This window comes from Mustelus asterias, chromosome 4 (genome assembly GCF_964213995.1).
Source record: "Mustelus asterias chromosome 4, sMusAst1.hap1.1, whole genome shotgun sequence".
NCBI lineage: Eukaryota > Metazoa > Chordata > Chondrichthyes > Carcharhiniformes > Triakidae > Mustelus > Mustelus asterias.
Genome location: NC_135804.1, coordinates 25,873,789 through 25,894,486, shown reverse-complemented (window position 1 = coordinate 25,894,486; position 20,698 = coordinate 25,873,789). Strand labels below are relative to the sequence as shown.

At 40.5% G+C, this 20,698-nt stretch overlaps 2 protein-coding genes across 2 annotated transcripts in view; one reads left to right on the top strand and one right to left on the bottom strand.

The window, feature by feature from the left end:
- The window catches only part of nob1 (NIN1 (RPN12) binding protein 1 homolog), a 29,654-nt gene extending 21,640 nt beyond the window's left edge, over positions 1-8,014 (top strand). The window contains exons 6-10 of the mRNA XM_078211992.1: positions 502-687; positions 1,025-1,240; positions 2,903-3,000; positions 4,502-4,646; positions 6,131-8,014. Coding sequence (XP_078068118.1) covers positions 502-687; positions 1,025-1,240; positions 2,903-3,000; positions 4,502-4,646; positions 6,131-6,400 — 915 coding nt within the window. The 3' untranslated portion in view covers positions 6,401-8,014. The remainder of the gene's footprint in view (positions 1-501; positions 688-1,024; positions 1,241-2,902; positions 3,001-4,501; positions 4,647-6,130) is intronic.
- Positions 8,015-11,885: 3,871 nt separating this feature from the next.
- Positions 11,886-20,466, bottom strand: cog8 (component of oligomeric golgi complex 8). The gene is made up of 4 exons (XM_078210686.1): positions 19,887-20,466; positions 18,543-19,361; positions 13,461-13,629; positions 11,886-13,332 (listed from the first exon to the last, which is right to left on the bottom strand). The coding sequence occupies exons 1-4, from the start codon at positions 20,427-20,429 to the stop codon at positions 13,019-13,021; spliced, it is 1,845 nt and encodes a 614-aa protein (XP_078066812.1). The 5' UTR covers positions 20,430-20,466; the 3' UTR covers positions 11,886-13,018.
- Positions 20,467-20,698: the final 232 nt, after the last annotated feature.

Below are 20,698 nucleotides of genomic sequence, written 5' to 3'. Positions count from 1 at the left end.
TAGATTTGCACTTTGAGACTGCCGGTGGATTGCCAAACTGAAAAGAGTTACCTTCCTCAGAAATCGCAGAAATAAAATTGACATATTGGTCAAGTTATCAAAACCTCTAGCTACAAAAACCCAGAGCTAAAATGTGGTATTATTTGTGTCAAGCTAATAATTTTTGTTTTCATGGAAACATAGAAGATAGGAGCAGGAGGAGACCATTCGGCCCTTCAAGCCTGCTCCGCCATTTATTACGATCATGGCTGATTGTGCAACTCAATAGCCTAATCCTGCTTCATCCCCATAACCTTTGATCCCATTCGCCCCAAATTTAGATCTGGAGTCAGTTAAGATTACGTTGACTTTCAGATCCCTGTAGAACTATTTGGTTCAGCGTTCTTACATAATACTCCGTGTTTAAGAATAGTGATACAGAAACTCTTGTGTTCAAGGCTGCGAAGTTTGTGTTAATGCAGAAATGTAAGAATCGGTGAAAAGCATTTTCTTTCTGTGCAGCAGCATCCAAAAGAAGATTGCCCAAAGGGAAATCGTTCGTTCCCTTTAGATGCATTGGAAGCTTGTCATTCCGCCAGTGTAAAACATCTCACTGAATTGGCTGTGGTCGATTCATCAGAATTCAATGCTTTTCAGTACTGGAGAAACCCTCTACCGAGCATTGAAGAAGATCTTCAAGACTTTCTGGTAAGCTGCTAATCTGATCAAATCTCATTTGACCCTGAAACCTTGGGCGGAATAATTTGGCTGCGCTCGCCCCAAGACCGGGGAAATTCCACCCAAGGTCAGTGGACCTTTGCATGGTCCGCCCCTGCCGGCTACGATTCCCATGGTGAGCAGGGTGGGAAAATTCTGACTTGTTGAGTGTTTGCATTATTTTCTGTACTTATTCCACAAACTAATGTGAATGTTTGTCGAAAAACAATGAATACCGTCTAATCTTTAGCTCCTGAAAAATAACTAAATTATGTTTTTTTTTGTTGCCTAACCAGAAACTGATGTGTTAACCTGCATTATTTAACAGGGCAAAGAGAATGTCTGCATTTCCAGAGAGAGACCACTTGAGCAACACCAAGAAGAACAATATGAGAGTGATGGGGAGGAGGATGAGGATGATGATGATGATGATGATGGGTGGATAACACCTAGTAATATTCAGCAAATCCGCCAGGATATGGGCTGCTCTGAGACAACAGCAAATGTCAAAGTTGGTTGTATGACGACAGATTTTGCCATGCAGGTATGGATGTTTTTTCTTTTAAGTTTTCAAACTATTTGACAGAAGACATGCTATACTCGGCACTTAAATCTATTGAAATCTTCAATGTTGTCCCCAGAAATAAGGTATAATCATTCAAGCTCCCATTGAGTTGATGAATATGCCCACATCCCAACAATAAGTAGAGATGATTAGAGGTTACAGATCTTGCGTGTATAGTTGAACTTTATTTTTTACTGAGAAAATGAGGGGCTGAGGCCCATAGAGCAAGATATCTCACAGGTTGGAAAAAGAGAGGATAAGGTAAATCAGGATTTCCCGATCAGGGGTAAAGATCCTTGGTTTCAGACAGTAGGAACATAGGCGGGAAGTAAAGTGGGTATTATGTTGTCTTTGGACCTTTAAAAGATTGAGAGAAAAGTTCTGAGGTACACTGACAACAACTGAGGGAATTCTCAGAGCCTTTGTATGCAGTAGATGTGAGCTAAGAAATGATTGGCATAAAAGAGGAAATTGAGCTTCGTAGAGACAACATTTAGCAATGGAAAGCATAACTACTTCCACTAGAGGCCAAAGGAGAAATAAGGTTAGTTGAAAAACGTTTACGGGTGGAGATATTAAAGGTTGCACAGGTGAAGGAAGGGTACAGCACTGAAAGTTGTGCCTACATGAAGTGACAACTCTTAAGTTCTTAGTACGCATTTTGCACATGGACTAACAATTCAAATTATTTAGTCCTACACTTTATTTCTCCATGTGATTTCTTGGCCAACATTTATCCCCCCATCGATATCCATAGAATCCCAGCAGTGCAGAAGGACGTCATTCGGCCCATTGCATCTGCACCAACTCTACAAAAGAGCATCTTACTCGAGCCCCAAACCCATCAGGCATTTACCATGGCTAATCCACTTAACCTGCACATTTTCACAGTAACTTCATTGCAGTGTTAATGTAAGCCTATTTGAGACACTAATAAATAAACAACTTTAAAACATCTTTGGACTGTGTGGGGGAAACCGGAGCAACTGGAGGAAACCCACAAAGACACAATAAAGTGCCCTTGTGGGCTTAACAGAAGTTGGCCCCTTTGTGTATAGTTGCACAAAAAAATTTAAAGGAGCCACACATTTGAATTGCCTGCGCACTACAATGGAAATAGAAGGTAACAAAAACAGAAAATGCTGGAAAATCTCAGCAGGCCTGACATCATCTGTGGCGAGAGAATAGAGCCAACATTTTGAGTCTAGATGACCCTTCGTCAGAACTGCTGTCTCAGCTCCGACAAACAGTCATCCAGACTCGAAATGTTGGCTCTATTCTCTCGCCACAGATGCTGTCAGACCTGCTGAGATTTTCCAACATTTTTCTGTTTTTGTTTCAGATTCCATCGTCTGCAGTATTTTGCTTTTATTTTAGGTTTCAGTCCAAATTCTACCAACTATTTCTGTCAATAATTATCTACACTTGTTTTTTAATTCTGTATTGAAAGGTTATGTAATGGCGACTTACAAGAAATATTAGCCATGTGTCAATGATCAGAGAGTACTGGTAAAAAGATGAATTACTCCATTTCAGTTACATTATTTCAAAATTGGAACAAAAATAGAAGGTATGTTGGCCACTACTTGTGCCTATTCAAACAGAATGTGATAAATGCAAGTTCTTTGTTTTTATTCTTAGAACGTCCTTATTCAGATGGGGCTTCACGTGATTTCCTTAAAAGGAATGCTTATAAAACAAGCAAGAAACTATATTCTGCGTTGTCATGCATGTTTCAAGTAAGTGTGGGTGGTGTACATTGGAATGATGTTTGTGAAACTAAAACTAGACAATAACATGCATCAAAAATCGGGAATCTCCTGGGGAATTTGAAGAATAAGTGCTTGCCTTACCACCAAAGATGCAAAACATGCTGTTGTTGGAAACCTGAAACTTTCAGCAGGTTAACCAGCACCTGTGGAGAACAGTTAATCATGGAATCCCTGTATAACATAATGTAATATAGTGCAATGAATTCACATATAATGTTATGGGTGTGAACACTTCATCAAAACTGGAGGAGGTTATAGCTGAATAGTACTAAAATAGGAAGGGGGAGAAAATACAGATAATCTGTAAAGTGTTTAAGTGGAAATCAGGATTTGGTTAAATGGCTGAAGTGATATTCACACGAGGTAATGCCAGATCTAATAAAAGGGGCAGCACGGTGACACAGTGGTTAGCACTGCTGCCTCACAGTTACAGCTTCCCGGTTTGGGTCACTGTCTGTGTGGAGTTTGCACGTTCTCCCCGTGCGTGGGTTTCCTCCCGGGTGCTCTGGTTTCCTGCCACAGTCTAAAGATGTGCGGGTTAGGTACATTGGCCATGCTAAATTGCCCCTTAGTGTCCCGGGATGCGTAGGTTAGAGAGATTAACGGGGTAAATATGTGGGGTTACGGGATAGGGCCTGGGTGGGATTATTGTCGGTGCAGGCTCGATGGACCGAATGGTCTCCTTCTGCACTGTAGGGATTCTAACCTTCTAAGAATAGAGGCATTGAGTGAATGTGTGAAAAACTGAGAAGGAGAGGGATGAAGCATGAAAACTGCCAGAATGGAGCAGGCTTCAGCAATCCAGAATTAGAGGAGAAGAAAGAAACCATCAAACCAATGGTGTAAACCACCCTACCAGCATAGTATTCCTGATGGTAGGTCCCTACTCCATATATCAACCCGACCGTTGGTATGTTCAACCCCAGTCCACTATGAATTGAAGTATTTTAATAGATTTTTAAGCTTGTGAAAGGATCCAAATCTCGGAAACTATAAATTTTGATTATAGCGACCCAGTGCCGGTATCAATTAATCACTAAGCAAATATAACATAGGTAACTGGGTACTCTCTTCTCTGACTCAATATTGTGCTTTAGCCCCAGGTTCAAAAGATCACCTCCCTAATTAACATATTCCATGCTAAACACCTTCATTCCTCAGAATCACTGCTGACTTGGAGGAAGTTCTGTGATATGTACTGACGTGTACTGGAAATTAATTTCCCCATCATAGTCCAGCAGTGTTTAAAGTCACGTGTAGCATTGCTAATGCAGCTGAACTAACCTGATTCTTGGTCATAGACTAATTCTCAGAGGTAGAATTGGTAGACTAATTCTACCTCTGAGCCATTGGGGGAAATCTACTATAGAGAGGCTATAAATGTTCCAGAAATGTATAAATAAAGAGGAAAGGACAATGACGATAGCTAAGTTCAGTGATATGTAACCTCTGTGATTGGCTTCAACAGGACTACAACTAACATGAACAAGACATTCTGCCCAAGCTGTGGTAACAAGACTCTGAAGAAGGTAGCAGTGACCATAAATGAGGATGGCAGTATTCATATGCATTTTTCAAAAAACCCAAAAGTGCTGAATGCACGAGGACTGAGGGTAAGATCACTTCTTTTCGTTAATATTATTCAATGTGAAACATATTTCTGTGATGTTACTAAACTACTCTGCTCTATTTATCCTGCATTAGAAAATTGCTTGTTAACTGAAAGTGAAACATGGATCTTAGTGAAACCTTTACTTAAGTTATTCCCTTCTTATTCATTTCATAAAAAGATCTTTTTAAAGTTCCATAATCGTTGGACCAAAGCACTGGAAAACTTTCAGTGTTACGTCGTTTTAAATTTGCAGTTTTTAATAACTGCTCCCGAACCAACATGCAAGAGTGTTGTTCAACAATGTATGGGCGGGGAAGTAAATCAATTCTTTATAATCACTGGGAGGAGCAGTAAGACTTGAAGTGATGAAATTGAAATGTTATATATTTTTTAATTCCCCTCCTCCCTCATTATAATTTTGATTTTTAAAAAAATTCATTCATGAGGTGTGGGCACCGTTGGCTGGTAGCGTTTATTGCCCATCCCTAATTGCCCTTTTACTGAGTGGCTTGCTAGGCCATTTCAGAGGGCATTTCAGAGTCCACCACATTGCTGTGGATCTGGGATCACATGTAGGCCAGACCAGGTAAGGATGGCAGATTTCCTTCCCTAAAGGACATTAGTGAACCAGATGGGTTTTTATGACAATTGACAATGGTTTCATGACTTTTAATTCCAGATTTTTATGTAATTCAGATTTCATCGTCTGCCATGGTGGGATTTGAACCTGGGTCCCCAGAACATTACCCTGGGTCTCTGCATTACTAGTCCAGTGACAATACTTTACTGAAAATGATCGTCGGGGAGATACCATACTTAGCAGCAGAATTTTTTTTGGATTTCTTGGTATGGGTGGCACAGTGGCTAGCACTGTTGCCTTACAGCGCCTGGGACCCGGGTTCGAGTCCTGGCTTGGGTCACTGTCTGTGTGGAGTTCTCCCCATGTTTGCGTGGGTTTCCTCCGGGTGTACCAGTTTCCTCCCACAGTCACAGATGTGCTGGTTAGGTGGATTGGTCATGCTAAATTGCCCCCTAGTGTCAGGGGGACTAGCTAGAGTAAATGTATGGGGTTATGGAATAGGGCCTGGGTGGGATTGTGGTCGGTGCAGACTCGAAGGGCTGAATGGCCTCCTTCTGCACTGTAGGATCCTATCCTATTGTAAGGGTTGCAGGGGTGGGAGGAAGGAGAGGAAGCAAGAAAATACTGCATCAACTGGTATCATCCCTTTTAGTGTATTGTGGTAAATGCGTACGGATTGTGGGAAAAAGAGAAATAATTTTTTTAAGTGCCATACTAATTAATGAAAGGAATATAAATCTTGTTTCAAAGGAAAGAATGTTTCCTTTTTAAGAACGGTATTTCTTTTGATAAACTACAGTTGGCCATATTTCAAAAAGCTAATTATGAATGCCAAATCTGGCTCAATACATTTATATAATAAGTATTCTCATTAAAATTGTTTATTTGAATTCTCCCCCCAATAGTATCCCCTTCCATTGCCACATGGTGGGAAACATGGCAATAATCCACATTTGAGTGAAGACCAGAACTTCCCTCAGCAACGACTGTCCAAAAAGGCTAAGCAGAAGACAAATGTATTTGACCCAGATTACGCTGCAGGAGTTTCTCCATTTGTGGAGAATGACATCTACAGCAGAGCTGCCCACTTAAACATTCGGGACAACAGAGTTGGAGCTGGGAGGAGGAGGATGAACCCAAATGCTGCATCAAAAAAGTTTGTTAAGAAGAAATAAATATTTTTTCCAACTATTATACTCCAATTTTTCAGTATCGTACTAGGATTTTCAATCATTATGTTGTAAAGCTATTTATGTATTATGTAAAATCAACAAAGGTTATTATCATCAGTACTCCTTGAATATATGACTCTTGCAAACATTTTCCGAAGCTGTTTGAAACTAGAAACCTTATACGCATTTAATGTCTTCTATAAAAGTTATATTTATACTTGTCTTGCTGGAGGAAGAAGGTTTAGTAGTCAACATAATCCATGTCTTCAACCACATGCATCTTGCTTCCTTAGTATAAAAATATTCCTGTGGAATTGGCTCCTGAAAACACTTTGGCTATACTCACAGTGACTGGAAACTTCAGTATAAATAAATTTAATACATTCACTATTTTTCTTGTTTAATTGTTTCATCAAACTTTGTTTTTAGAAGTTTTCCTCTTGGATATATCTAATATGCATTTATAACAGCAGAACCATCTTATTGGTTCAGTAACATCGAAAGTTATTACTTTCTTGATGCTGTTTTTAAATTCTGTTTGACAAACATATGAAGATTTATCTAAATCTTTTAGGGAGGGATACAAATAGTGTACTAGCATTTGTTTAATGTGTGCTCTACATTAGAGAGGCAGTTTAGTGCACGTGGCAGTAGAGAAATCCAGTGTGCACACCTTAATATCATTTCTGAAAATACTGAGGGTAAGGCGCTTTGCAGAATAGAAATCTCAGATTTTGCAGCATGCCTCTAGACTTGTTCCTGTCGCTTGCGTTGTTCTGAACTGATTGCCACACATATAGTTTGATGGATACTTAACTGCAATTACAATGTCTGATTATATAATGACATAGAAATCCAATCAGCTAAGTAGTTCCCATTTCACACGTAATTTCCTCAGGTAGTGATAAAAATGAGGCATTGCATCTTGCTTCAGATTTCACACTTTCATCCCTAGGATTTATAAATGGAAGAAGTATCTTTTCAGAGTAGCAATTGGAGTAGTTGCATTAATTAAAGTAGCAATTACTGTGGTGGTGGTAAATATAATGGCAGAAGGTGAATTTAAACCAAATGAATTTTATATTTACAATATTTGTGTGGGTGATATTTCATATGATTTCAAAAATCAAATGCATTTATATGAGTGCTTTTAATGTGAAGGCAAGTCTTTAAATGAACTGAAGTAGGTTAATGAAGAGTTAAATGTTGTATTCACTGTTTTACATTGAAAAATGTTTTGTACCCTTTAAATCTAGATAAACGGATTCATGAATAATTATTGCATTGGCTTCATTTTAATATATTATGATGTTGAGTGTGGTGTTAAAGCTGCATAACTCAGGAAGTAATTCAGCCGCAGTAATTGTACACAGATTTGCTAAATCTCAGTGGTGGGAAGTGGGTGTTTTAAGGTTGACAGATGCAGATATTTGAATAACATATATTGCTAAGCTAAAACTGGGAATATTTTTATTTCCATTTTATCTTGAAAACATATGCACAGTATTCTATTTGGACTATTTTTCTGTTTTGGATTTGTTGTGTCCATCTTTATTTAAAGAATTTTGATTTTGTTTTACAATTTGATAGTGGATATAAAGTTTATTTATTAGTCACAAGTAAGGCTTACATTAATACTGCAATGAAGCTACTGTGAAATTACCCTAGTGGCCACAGTCTGCCACCTGTTCGAGTCAATGCACCTAACTAGAACGTATTTCAGAATGTGGGAGGAAACCAGAGCACCCGGAGGAAACCCACGCAGACACAGGGAGAACGTGCAAACTCCACACAGACAATGACCTAAGCCAGGAATCGAACCCGGGTCCCTGGCGCTGTGAAGCAGCAGTGCTAACCACTGTGCTACCATACCACCCATCCAGTTGAAACCGAACCAATGATTTAGAAAAAGTTTGGGTGTGCTTCTATTTATAAAACCAAACATCCCCCATGTTTTTAATAGCTTTATTAACTTACCTGCCACCTTTTAAGATTTATACATGTGAACAGTCAGGTCTCCTGTTCCTGTACTTAGATTTGGGGATATACATAATGTCTAGAAGAATTTATTATTTTAAATGGTACCTGCACGGGTCAGAGTGCGCACAATAAAACACATATATCGCATAGAAGAGGAAATAGTGCCAGAGAACTAATATTCCTATATAGAAAAAAGGCAATTAAAATGTGATCCATAGACCAGTCAATTTAATGTAAATATTAGGAAGGATACTGGATCTAAACTAAAAGTGATAGAACTAGAGATAGGGTTTCAAAAATCATAGGAACAGCAGTGGACCATTCAGCCTGTGAAGCCTGTTCTATCATCCCATTAGATCATTGCTATCAAATACCAGCTCTATCTCCATATCCCTTGATGTTATTTATTAGTTTACAGAATATTAATTTCTGTCTTGATTGTGCTCAATATTTGAGCTTCCACAGCCCTCTGAAGTGGCGAGTTCTAAAGATTCACCACCCTCTTGAGTGAAGAAACTCCTCTTCTCAGTCTTAAATGGTCTACCCCTTATACTGTTTGGTGCCCTACGAGCAACTCTTGCCACTGTTAACTGTCCATAACTATTAGTTCCACCCAAACCGCTTCTACATCTTGGTCTTTTGATCTAAGATCCTCTCTAATATACTGATCTTGCCCCTTATTAAGAGGGCTACCCCATCTCCTCTCGTTTCTAAATGATGGCTATCCTTGGATATTCAGTTCCCAGTTTTGGTCACCCTGTAGCCATGCCACTTCTCTATAATGGTAATTAAATCATATCCAGTAACCTCAATGTGTGCTTTTGCTGCGAATGCTGCGTGTGTTTGAATAAGTGCCTTTATTTCACTGAGAGGACTCTGAAAAGCTAAAGTCGCACTTAATTTGTTGAAGAGTTATGAGCAAACCTGGATAATGTAGTCATTGATTTGGAGTTTCAAGAGATCTTCAATAAATGTCACACAGTAGCATGACAATGGGGCACGTGGAACCAATAAGGTGGCAAATAGCCAAATGGATAGAAATTTGGCCCAGAATAGAAAGCTAAGGTAAAGGGTAGCTTATTCAGTTTTGGGGAAGATAGAGAGCAGGAATCAGTGCTGTGACCATTGTTATTCATAATTTGATGATTAGGACTTAGGAAAGTAACTCGATATCACAATTTGCAGATGATGCCAAACAGGGTGGGGACTAGGATATCTTCATGAATACATTAGAAAACTAGCAGATTGGCAGGTAAGTAGTAAATGAACTTAAATAAATTCCTGGGTGTACACTTGTGTGGGTGATGTTTATATTTGTCCTTTAATTTAGAAAATAAACTGATGTACAAGTGTAAATGGACCATGGGATAAAGGTGAACAAATCAGCAAAAGCAAGATCTGAGCCATAATTATGTAAATTCCCATAACATTCTAGTTGGTCCTCTTGCTGGGTTGATTTACAGCAGCCCATCATTATTTTCCTCAAATTAGAGGAGTACATTCTGCTGACCTTAGTCCTTTCCTCACCTAATACTGTGGGTACCAATAGTGATTAGGAGTGGGATTAGTAAATGATTCTCAACCTCCTCATTGGTTGTGATATTTTTATTATTCATAGGAAGTGGGCATCCTTCGCTGGGCCAACATTCACTGCACATCTCCTATTCTCATTGAGAATGTGGTGGTGATTTGCTTTCTTGAACCTCTGCAATCCTTCTGATGTAGGTACGCCCATAGTGCTGTTAGGCAGAGAGCTTCAGAATTTTGACCCAAGAGCAGCAGTATATTCCCAAATCAAGATGGTGGGTGGCTTGGAGGGGAAGTTCCAGGTGGTGGTGTTCCTATGTGTCCGCTGCCCATGTCCTTTTAGATGGTAGCAGTTGGAAGGTGCTTCCATGTCCTTTTAGATGGTAGCAGTTGGAAGGTGCTTTCTAAGGAACCTTGGTGAGTTCCTGCAGTGCATCTTGTAGATGGTGTACACTGCTGCTACTGTACGTCAGTGATGGAATGACAATGTTTGCAAATGGGCTGTCAAATCAAGCAAACTCCTTTGTCCTGGAGAATGTTGAACTTCGAGTGATATTGGAGCTGCACTCATCCAGGCAAGTGAGAAGTATTCCTTCACACTCCTGACCTCCCCCCTCGTAGATGGTGGGTTACTCACCACAGGATTCCTGGCCTTCTACCCGTTCTTGTAGCCACAGTATTTATAAGGCTGGTGTTTGGGATGTATTAGCATGGATAGAGAATTGATTAATTAACAGGAAACAAAGTCAGAATAAATGGCTCATTTTCAGGTTTGTAACTAATGGAATATCACAAGGATCAGTGCTAGAGCCTCAAATGTTTGTAAGCTATGTTAATGATGTGAAGGGACAAACTACATTGTAGCCAAATTTGCTGATGACATTTATGTAGAAAAGCAAGCTGCAAGGATATGTAAGTTTGCAAAGCGATTATAGGTAGGTTGTGACTGAGTAAAAATTTGCCAGATGGACTCTGGGAAACACGAGGTAACAGGAACAATCAAAGTAGCATATTTAAATAGGGAATACAGAGCAATCTTGATATCCTTGTACATGGATCACAAAGTTAGCATATAGGTACAGCGAGTAATTAGGAAGGCAAGTAGAAAGTTGGCCTTTATTGCAAGGAGGATGGAGTATAAAAGTAAGGAAGTCTTGATGAAACAGTACAAGACGTTGGTGAGACCGTACCAGAGAACTGTTTACATTATATCCTTAAGGAGACCAAAACTGTTAAGTTCATAAAGCTGATTCCTGGGTGGAGTTATCTTTGAAGAATAGGTCAAGTACATTAAGCCTAAACTCCTTGGAGTTCAGAAGAATGAGAGGTGATCTTATTGAAACATAAGATTTTAGGGGGGGGGGGGGGGGGGAGGGTAGATGCTGAGAGGATGTTTTCTATTGTGGGGAATCTAGAACTAGGGGCAGTTTAAAAGGGGTCATTTAGCCCCATTTAAGACTTGTATTCAAGGTCAAGCTAGACAGGTTTTTGACCGTCAAGGGATATGGGGTTTTGGGGGGGGGGGGGGAAAGAGAGAGAAGAGAGAGGGCGGAAAAGAGGCAAGAAAGTGGAGTTAAGGCCACAATCAGATCAGCCATGATCTTACTGGTTGGCAGAGCAGGTTCAATGGGCTACGTGGCCTGCTGCTGCAATGATTATGAGTTTGTTTTTTGAGGAGGAAAGAGAAGGGGTTGGAATTGGAAAAAATGCCTCAACTTTCATACATAACAGCTGTTATGTGCAACTGGGCATTCTAAGGGATTTTCACAGTAACTTCATTACATGTTAATGTAAGCCTACTTGTAACACTAATAAACTTTAAAATTCACAGTCCTTAAAGTTGTACAAGTATTTATCATTCATGATAAAAATAATATTTTACAAGGTATAAGAAGTTGAAAAGAATTGGATCACAGCACTAGCCATTTGTGAATTCATCTCCAGTTTTCCCATAAAAAGCATATCCTTGTTGACTCACTGCTTGGAAGTTCTTATCTTTAATTGGTACAATATGAAACAAATTACTCTTTTATACAAGCTAAATCACAGTCAAAACTTCTCTATTGATGTGGATGGAACTTAAGCCTTTGTCTATTCTTCCCATGGGATTAATAACTTGCCATCCCATTTGGCAACTTATGACAATTGTTAAAAACCCAGTAATAATTGAGCATTTTTCACCTTGAATTTGCTACTTACAATTCACAAAACTAAGGATGTTTCCATTGATTAACACAATTTATCAAGTTTCACATTTCCCAACAATATTACTGCAAATTACATCACATTTGCATACAATAAACGTTTATTAATATTAGCACTTCATTTCACGAACTCCACAACCCTTGTAAATTTATAAAATTATTTCCGAACAGCTTCCACATATATAGTGTGATTGTATTATACAATGAAAATCTGTAAACACATCATTCAAAAGTTGAAATTGAGATTCAAGACTATCCTAGTTTCCCATTCAGAGCAGGCATCAAATAAAATCTAATATACTTTTTGTTGGGCCCCCAGTTTCTTTACAAGTGAATTCTAATTTCCGGAGTAAAACTTGTAATATTTTGCACAGTCACACAAATATTGTTAGTAACCAATTCAGTGATTAAATGGTTGCGGTTGCCTTAGCAGCAAGTAGATTTATTAGCAGGAGTTTGCTAACTATTTAAGAAAGCTGTCACAATGAATTAAATATGGCAAAAAATTGTCAATGCCGAAAACAATGTCTCTTAACAGAATTAATAATTTATTTTCTCAAGTGTACATATATACCAGCTAAAAGTTCTTGCAGATGTTTTGAATTAAAGTTATCAAAACATCAGACATTTGGAAAAACAATATTTCTGGTTTCATCAAGAATTACATAAGAATTTACATAAATACAACCTGATGTGTTGGGACAAGAAATAGCACTTATTTCACCTTGGTTGACCACATCAAGATTTTTTTTTGTTGCAACATGTTCTGCATTTTAGGACCAATTAAACCCAGGATAATCTCATTTTTCAATAATGAACCGGGGGAAAAAACATTTATGCAGTTCAGCCCCCTCTTGAAATAAATGATAAGAATCTCATGTACAGATAATCACATTTAACTTAAAACGTGCTACGATCCAGATTGCAGTGAAGTATCTTCTGCTGTCTGACTACCCACATATAGTGGGCCTGGTTTCATTTTCTCCATTGTAAAACTTCGCACAGATGAAGGCAACGGTGGTGGATATTGTTCACTTAGCTTCTCAGTTTTTCTCTCTGATACAGGGCTGTCTAAGGTGGTTTCCGCTGTCAGAATCTGGTTGGGACTCTTGGGTGGAATTAGGATTTCTTTTTTTGGTAGGAGAAAATCGAGCAGTTCCAGAATAGCACTTACATTAATGCACCCAATTGAACCATATTTATGAAGCTGCGTGGGAGGAATACCTGCCAAAACAAATGATTATAGCTGCTAGTGAGTTATAGAGCTATGATTCAATCAACAGCAAATGTAATACAATCCATTAAAACTAAGTAAACAGTGACTGGAGCATGTGCAACATCTGAGTACATACCAAGGATCTGTGCTACTTGTGCAGGTGGAAAAAGAACCTGTAAGCATCGGTTCAGGTAAGGCACTAGGTCTTCAGTAAATGTTATGCAGAACTGGACAAACAGCTCTCGTTCTTTCACACTGAAGGCAGTTTCCTCTGCTCGATGAAAAGTGAGAATTAGCTTTGTTACCTATAAAGAAAAATTGAATTAGAAAAACACATTTTTTGCAGATTGGAGCAGAATGTTAAAACGGAGAAAAGATAGAGCTGTAAGCTTTTCCAGACCTGCCACTGCTATCACTGATCATGCGTCAGGGTAATTAATCACAAGTCTGGTAATGCAATTCCTCCATCCTTGCACCAACTCAATCTGTTCCCCAGTAAAGTCAGATTTTTAGAGGTACTGCTTTCAAATTCAACTTTTGACAAACTATTATGAAGATCACTGCTGCGATTCTGCATCAATCACTTCCGATGATCTTCTAAGGAACTGTTCAGCCTTAAAGTAACACTAGTCATAAGGAAATTGAGTAATTATGGCACAGGATGTGGATATCGAATGCATGTCCAGGAAATTAGACATGTCTGCTATGACTCTCTCCAACTTTTACATGTGCACCATAGCATTCTTTCTGGTTGTATCACAGCTTGGTATGGCTCCTGCTCTGCCCAAGACCGCAAGGTCTTGAATGTTGCCCAATCCATCACGCAAACCAGCCTCCCATCCATTGACTCTGTCTACACTTCCCGCTGCCTCGGCAAAGCAGCCATCATAATTAAGGACCCCACGCACCCCGGACATTCTCTCTTCCACCTTCTTCTGTCGGGAAAAAGATACAAAAGTCTGAGGTCACGTACCAACCGACTCAAGAACAGCTTCTTCCCTGCTGCAATCAGACTTTTGAATGGACCTACCTAGTATTAAGTTGATCTTTCTCTATACCCTAACAATGACTGTAACATTACATTCTGCACTCTGTTTCCTTCTCTATGAATGGTATGCTCTGTCTGTATAGTGCGCAAGAAACAATACTTCATTGTATACTAATACATGTGACAATAATAAACCAAATCAAATCATGCCAGTTCTCTGTATGACAATCCAATTAGTCCCATTTTCTCACTAGCTCTATAAATTTATTTCCCTCAACTGCCCATCCAATTTCCTTTTAAAATTATTCATCATCTCCATTTCCAGCACCCGCGAAGACCATAGGTTTCAGGTCATTACCATTTGCCATGTAAAAAAGTTCATATCCCCCAGTCATCTCTATCCTCAAAACTTAAATCTGTGGCCCTAGTCCTTGTACCATCAGATAAAGGGAACAGGCCTTTATCTTTTCTAAACCTGGCATAACCTTGTACACCAATATCAAATCTTCTTTGCTCCAAGGAGAGAAGCCCCAGATTCCCTAACATAACCTTGTAGCTAAAATCCCCCATAACTGGAACCGTTCTGGGAACTCTACTCTGCATCTTCTCAAAGATCCTCAACATCCTTCAAGTGTGATGCCCAGAACTTGACACAATATTCTACATGTGGCCCAACCTGAATTTTATAAAGGTTCAGCATAACATTCCTACTTTTATACTTAAATGCCTCTATTTATGAAGCCCAAGATCCCATATACTTTGTTCACTTCTGTGTCAATACATCCTGCCACCTTCAAAGATCTATGCACACGAACCCCAGGTCCCTCTGTTCCTGTACACTTAAGTACTGTGCCATTTAGTCTGTATTACTTCTGTTAAAATTGCATCATACTTCGCTATTTCAATTCCATCTGCAACTTCTCTGTCTATTTGGCTGGCCATCTAACTATTGCAGTTAATTGGATCATCCTCACTGTCAGCCTTACCAAGTTTGGAATCAGCAAATTTTGAAATTTTACTCTGCATTCAAATATGCAAGTCATTTATATACATATTTGGAGATCTCTGGAATACTATTAGTGGGAGCATCTCCTTTTTTGTTCTCTAACCAAATAGATTCTGTCTTTGCCCCCCTCAGGACATTCTCTTGTGAAGATGGATGTTATTTTCTATACATATTTTTGGGAATACGGTGGTTCTGTAACAAAGGCTGTGTGCTGTGTACATGATTTAATTAAGCTGGGGAAGGTTAAAGGAGACAGTATGTCTGTGAGAGCTGAGATATAAAAGAACAATAATGTACAAGAACAGGCTCTTTGGCCCACCAAGCCTGCACCAATGCGTGGCTTCTATCCCTCTGATCAACTCCCGTTCATGTGTCTAGAAAGATATACCTTGAACGTTGCTAATATGCCTGCTTCCACTACCTCCACTGGCAGTGCATTGCAGGCACCCACCACTCTGTGGGTGAAAACTTTTCCCCATGTCTCTCCTAAACTTACCACCTCTCACCTTGAAACTGTGCCCTCTTTCCACCATGGGAAAAAGTATCCGACTATCCACCATATCTATACCTCTCAAATTTTGGTAGACTTCTATCAGGTTGCCCCTCAACCTCCGTCTTTCCAGTGAAAACAATCCAAGTTTATCCAACCTCTCCTCATACCTAACACCCTCCAGACCAAGTAACATCCTGGTGAACATTCTTTGCACCCTCTCCAAAGCATCCACGTCCTTCTGGTAGTCTGGCAACCAGAACTGCATGCAATATTCCAAGTGCAGCCTAACTAAAGTTTTATACAGCTGTAATATATATATAGCTGGGCGGCACGGTAGCACAGTGGTTAGCACTGCTGCTTCACAGCTCCAGGGACCTGGGTTTGATTCCCGGCTTGGGTCACTGTCTGTGTGGAGCACCCGGAGGAAACCCACGCAGACACGTTCTCCTCGTGTCTGCGTGGGTTTCCTCCGGGTGCTCCGGTTTCCTTCCACAGTCCAAAGATGTGCGGGTCAGGTTGATTGGCTATGCTAAAAATTGCCCTTAGTGTCCTGAGATGCGTAGGTTAGAGGGATTAGTGGGTAAATATGTAGGGATATGGGGGTAGGGCCTGTGTGGGATTGTGGTCGGTGCAGACTCGATGGGCCGAACGGCCTCTTTCTGTACTGTAGGGTTTCTATGATTTCTATGAACATATCTTGCCAACTTTTACACTCAATGTCCTAACCGATGAAGGCAAGCATGCTGTATACCTTCTTGACTACCTTATCCACCTGTATTGTCACTTTCAGGGATCCGTGTATGCCCAGATCGCTCTGTATGTCAATGCTCCTAAGGATTCTGCCATTTATTGTATAATTCTCACCTAAACTTCCAAAATGCACCTCTCGCATCTGTCTGGATTAAACTCCATCTGCCATTTCTCTGTCCCAAAAGTGCAAGGTGCATGCACTTGCAATGAGGCACTATGGTGAAGTGGAAATACAAGTAGGTTGGTTTGTAAATTTTGCATTAAGAAATATATGAGCTGTTAAATTCCAAAGGGGTGTTTAATGGACTTTTACAACTTACAAATATTTCATAAATAAATAAGGGAAGGTTATTAAATTTTATTTGACCTGAAAGTGGAGACAACAGGAAACCACGAACAATTTTTATATTTCAGAGTTAATGTGGTGCTGAAGACAATGGAATCAGACATTGGGGGGGGGGGGGGGGGGGGGGGGTGTGTGTGTGGGGGGGGGGGGGCGTTATAATGAAAGATTTTGAGCAGTGGCTGCGTGGGGGAAATGTCCTGAAACCATCTGTGTGTTGAGAGGTGTGAAATGTGAACCAGCCATCCAGTGAGACCATAAATGTCTTTGTTTCAGAAAGCAGTTTGTTCTCCGAACAGCAGAGTGGAAGTGTTTGAGGAGCCGTGTGTTCTACCATGGGTAATATTATTGGATTTTTATAGTGAGCAAGCGAGTGTTGCCAAGAAGATGTTTACCTGTGCCACTTGAATGTGCCCCATTTATCCCTACTTTTGGCTTCTCTAATCCTCCACCCATGCTAATACATTACTCCCAAATCCATTAGCCCTCACCTTGCATACTTCCCTTTTGTGTGGCACCTTATCAAATGCCTTTTGAAAATCTAAGTATACTACATCAACCGGTTCCTGTTTATCTATCCAACCAGTTACATCCAGAAGAAACTCTGAAAAAAAATTGTCAACCACAATTTCCTTTTCGTAAAGCCATGTTAACTCTATCAGGTCATTCTATGACCCAAGTGCATTGTGAAGACTTCCTTAATAATGGCCGCCAGCAATTCCTGACAACTGATTGGAGGCTAACTAACCTGTAGTTCCCCATTTTCTCCCTCCCTCCTTTTGAGGCACTGTAAGATGTGACAATGTTTGATACAATGCCTCTGAAAGGCAAGAGGGGCGGCACGGTAGCACAGTGGTTAGCACTGCTGCTTCACAGCGCCAGAGACCCCGGTTCGATTCCCAGCTTGGGTCACTGTCTGTGTGGAGTTTGCACATTCTCCTCGTGTCTGCGCGGGTTTCCTCCGGGTGCTCCGGTTACCTTCCACATTCTGAAAGACGTGCTGGTTAAGTGCATTGCCCCGAACAGTCACCAGCTGTGGCGACTCGAGGAATTTCACAGTAACTTCATTGCAGTGTTAATGTAATTGTGACTAATAAATAAACTTTAAATATGGTCAGCGTATACAAAACATTTCATGTATACCCTTATGGCAATATCAATCCGAGGATATATTATTTATATCCATAGAACATACCATTTGATCATTGTCATTGAGCATATATCAGTGGCAAAAAAACGATATGTCGAATTATGGGAATACAGTATTTATAGGTTCAAATTATCGCCATATAAATTGTAATTTAGTGGCCTTGATTGTTGTATGTTTGTTTAGCCATATATTCAAATGTATATTTTTCCTTTTTATAAAAGGAATAGAAAATGGCAGAAGTAGGGAAGGTGTTCCAGGCTGCAGTTTTAGTATGATTAATGATTCTGTTGGCCTCTTTTTAGGTAAGAAGCATAACAGTGAGGGGAGTATTCCAGAGTATCAACTGACCAGTCATTTCGGTACTTCAGTTAAACAAAGCTATAAGCAGAACTTGGTAAACACACCAAAATTGTGCTCCTAAACTTGCTTAATCTTTCACAACTCTTTTTAAGCATTGGGTTATGCTGAAGTTACGACAGCAAAAATACCTTTATAAGTGCATCTTCCAAGCACATCGTTACATCCTGCGCAAGTGCTATGGGACAACAGAGACGAAGATCATTAAAGGCTGCCAAAATGCTATTTAGAAAACATGCCAGTGGAGGGAAGTCCAGAAGCACCATCGGAGGCTGCAGAGTTCCTGGCTGACCAGTTGGTAGAGTCACAGGGATTGTGCTGCCTAATATTGATGGGGCAGATGTTAACGTGTACAGATTCATGTCTTCCTGAAACTTCTCCACAGCATCCTGAACAGCTTTCACTAAAGTATTCATAGCAACCTTTTGAAACATTGGAGCAAGCTGTCCACGAAAATCTGCTCCTACACGACTAAAAGAAAGCCCAAAATACATACACTGGCCCAGCAATGAATCCAAGCGGCCACCCACTCCCTTCTGAAGATCTGATTCCAGGGTCTGCAGAAACTCAGAAACCTTTTGCACCACCCAGCCATGGAAAATAGCACTTTCATTCACGCTGTGATCACTGGAGAGTAATAATGGATCTTCATCTGAGAAAATGGCACGGTATTGAGTGATGATATCAAACAGGTGGACTCGGCAAGCCTCAATTGTTTTGGTTATATGAAAATAAGGATCATTGTCCATTATGGAGCCAAGCATGGATTTCAACCAGGCATCTCGAGCCTGAAGAAACTTTATTCTTAATTCTGCTTCAGTGAAAACATCCATCCTTCTCAAATAGCCTATAACCCGAAGACAAGCTGGTAGTTGGACACTGGTACGTAGCTGTTGGATAAGCTGGTTTAACATCAACTGAGCAGATGAACGCACTTCATTCACTATCCCCTGTGTAAGAAATATGATAAACAACACTTTAAAATGTTGTAGAGATTTAGAAAATAAAACTACGCATTATTTGTTTTCCTTATTTGAAATGGTAATCAAAGTGAAACGACAAAAAAGCAAAATGCATAAAATGGCTGTCAGGTATTAAACTAAAGAAACACCTTTTAAAGACCCGTCTTGTTGAATTAGCAAACACCTAAATTACAGTTAGTCACAATAACTCATTTTTTGCCCCACTAGGGCAGTTAGGGATGGCTTTGCCAATGATATGGAGGGAAAAGGTAGGATCAGAATATCGAATTCAATGATCAGCCATGATCAAAATGAATGGGAGAGCAGGCTCAAAGCGCCGAATTATGCTTACGACATTTGAATGAATAAAAAAATTTATTTTCAGCATGTTCCGCTTTTGTTTCAAACGTCCAGCATCTTCAGTATTCGCATTTATGTATCTGTTGTCATGTTGTGAAAGCAATTCTGATCCATTACAGATTCTGAGGAAAACATTCGCAAGGAAGCTAATACCTGTATGACAGGAATGGAAGAGTATTTCTTCTCCAACCTCTTCACGTAAGAGGTTAACTCAAGAGCCTCCTCGTAGTAGCCGTTCCGGACGCAGGTGTCCATGAGCTGCGGGATCTCCAGGATTTCCAGGATCTCGGTGTGCCGGTTGAGGGTCAGGCTGTTCATCCTCCTGCTGGCGCCTGTCGCTTCCGTCTCCTTGACGAACTGCCTGCATTTCTCGCTCAGGCCGGGCAGCTTGTCCAGGAGGCCGGAGACGTGCTTCTCCACCAGGCCGAAGTCGCGGTAGATCTCCTTGGTGCACTCCGCCGTCTTGATGAAGGTTTTGTAATTGGAGAAGGCGAGCTCCTGGGTCTGCTGCAGGATCTGGGCCCGCTCCTCCGCCAGCCTCTCGGGCTCCCGGCTCAGCTTGTCCACGCCGTACGAGCTCAGCTCCGAGAGGTAGAGGGTGAAGTCGGGATTCTCCCTCCAGTTTTCCGGGAAGGAGTCCCGGAAAATCGACGCCAGGATGCTCTCGTCCTCCACGTCAATGCCCAGCGCCGCCATCTTGGCCGCACGCGTCACTTCCGGTCCCTACAACAACTTGATGGGTGGGGCGACCATTGAACGTCACTTCCTGATCAGCGAAGGTGGCTGTGGTTGCTAGGCAACGTGGCTGCTGCTCATGTCCCAGCTACTTCAGTCCTGCCAAATGGTCCCACATTCAAAGGTGAAAGGTTTTGTATTTATATAGCACCCAATTTGCGCACAGCAAGGTATTAGAGATAGCAATACGGTGATTATAGAATCCCTACAGTGCAGAAACAGGCCATTCG

What these genes read in the sequence shown, in the direction of transcription:
- cog8 (XM_078210686.1), bottom strand. Translation starts at nt 20,429, where the DNA reads ATGGCGGCGCTGGGCATTGACGTGGAGGACGAGAGCATCCTGGCGTCG. An exon ending in TGGAAGATGCACTTATAAAG is followed by an intron (nt 13,630 to 18,542) that starts GTATTTTTGCTG and finishes TTTTCTTTATAG; the next exon opens with GTAACAAAGCTAATTCTCAC. An exon ending in ACAAGTAGCACAGATCCTTG is followed by an intron (nt 13,333 to 13,460) that starts GTATGTACTCAG and finishes TTGTTTTGGCAG; the next exon opens with GTATTCCTCCCACGCAGCTT.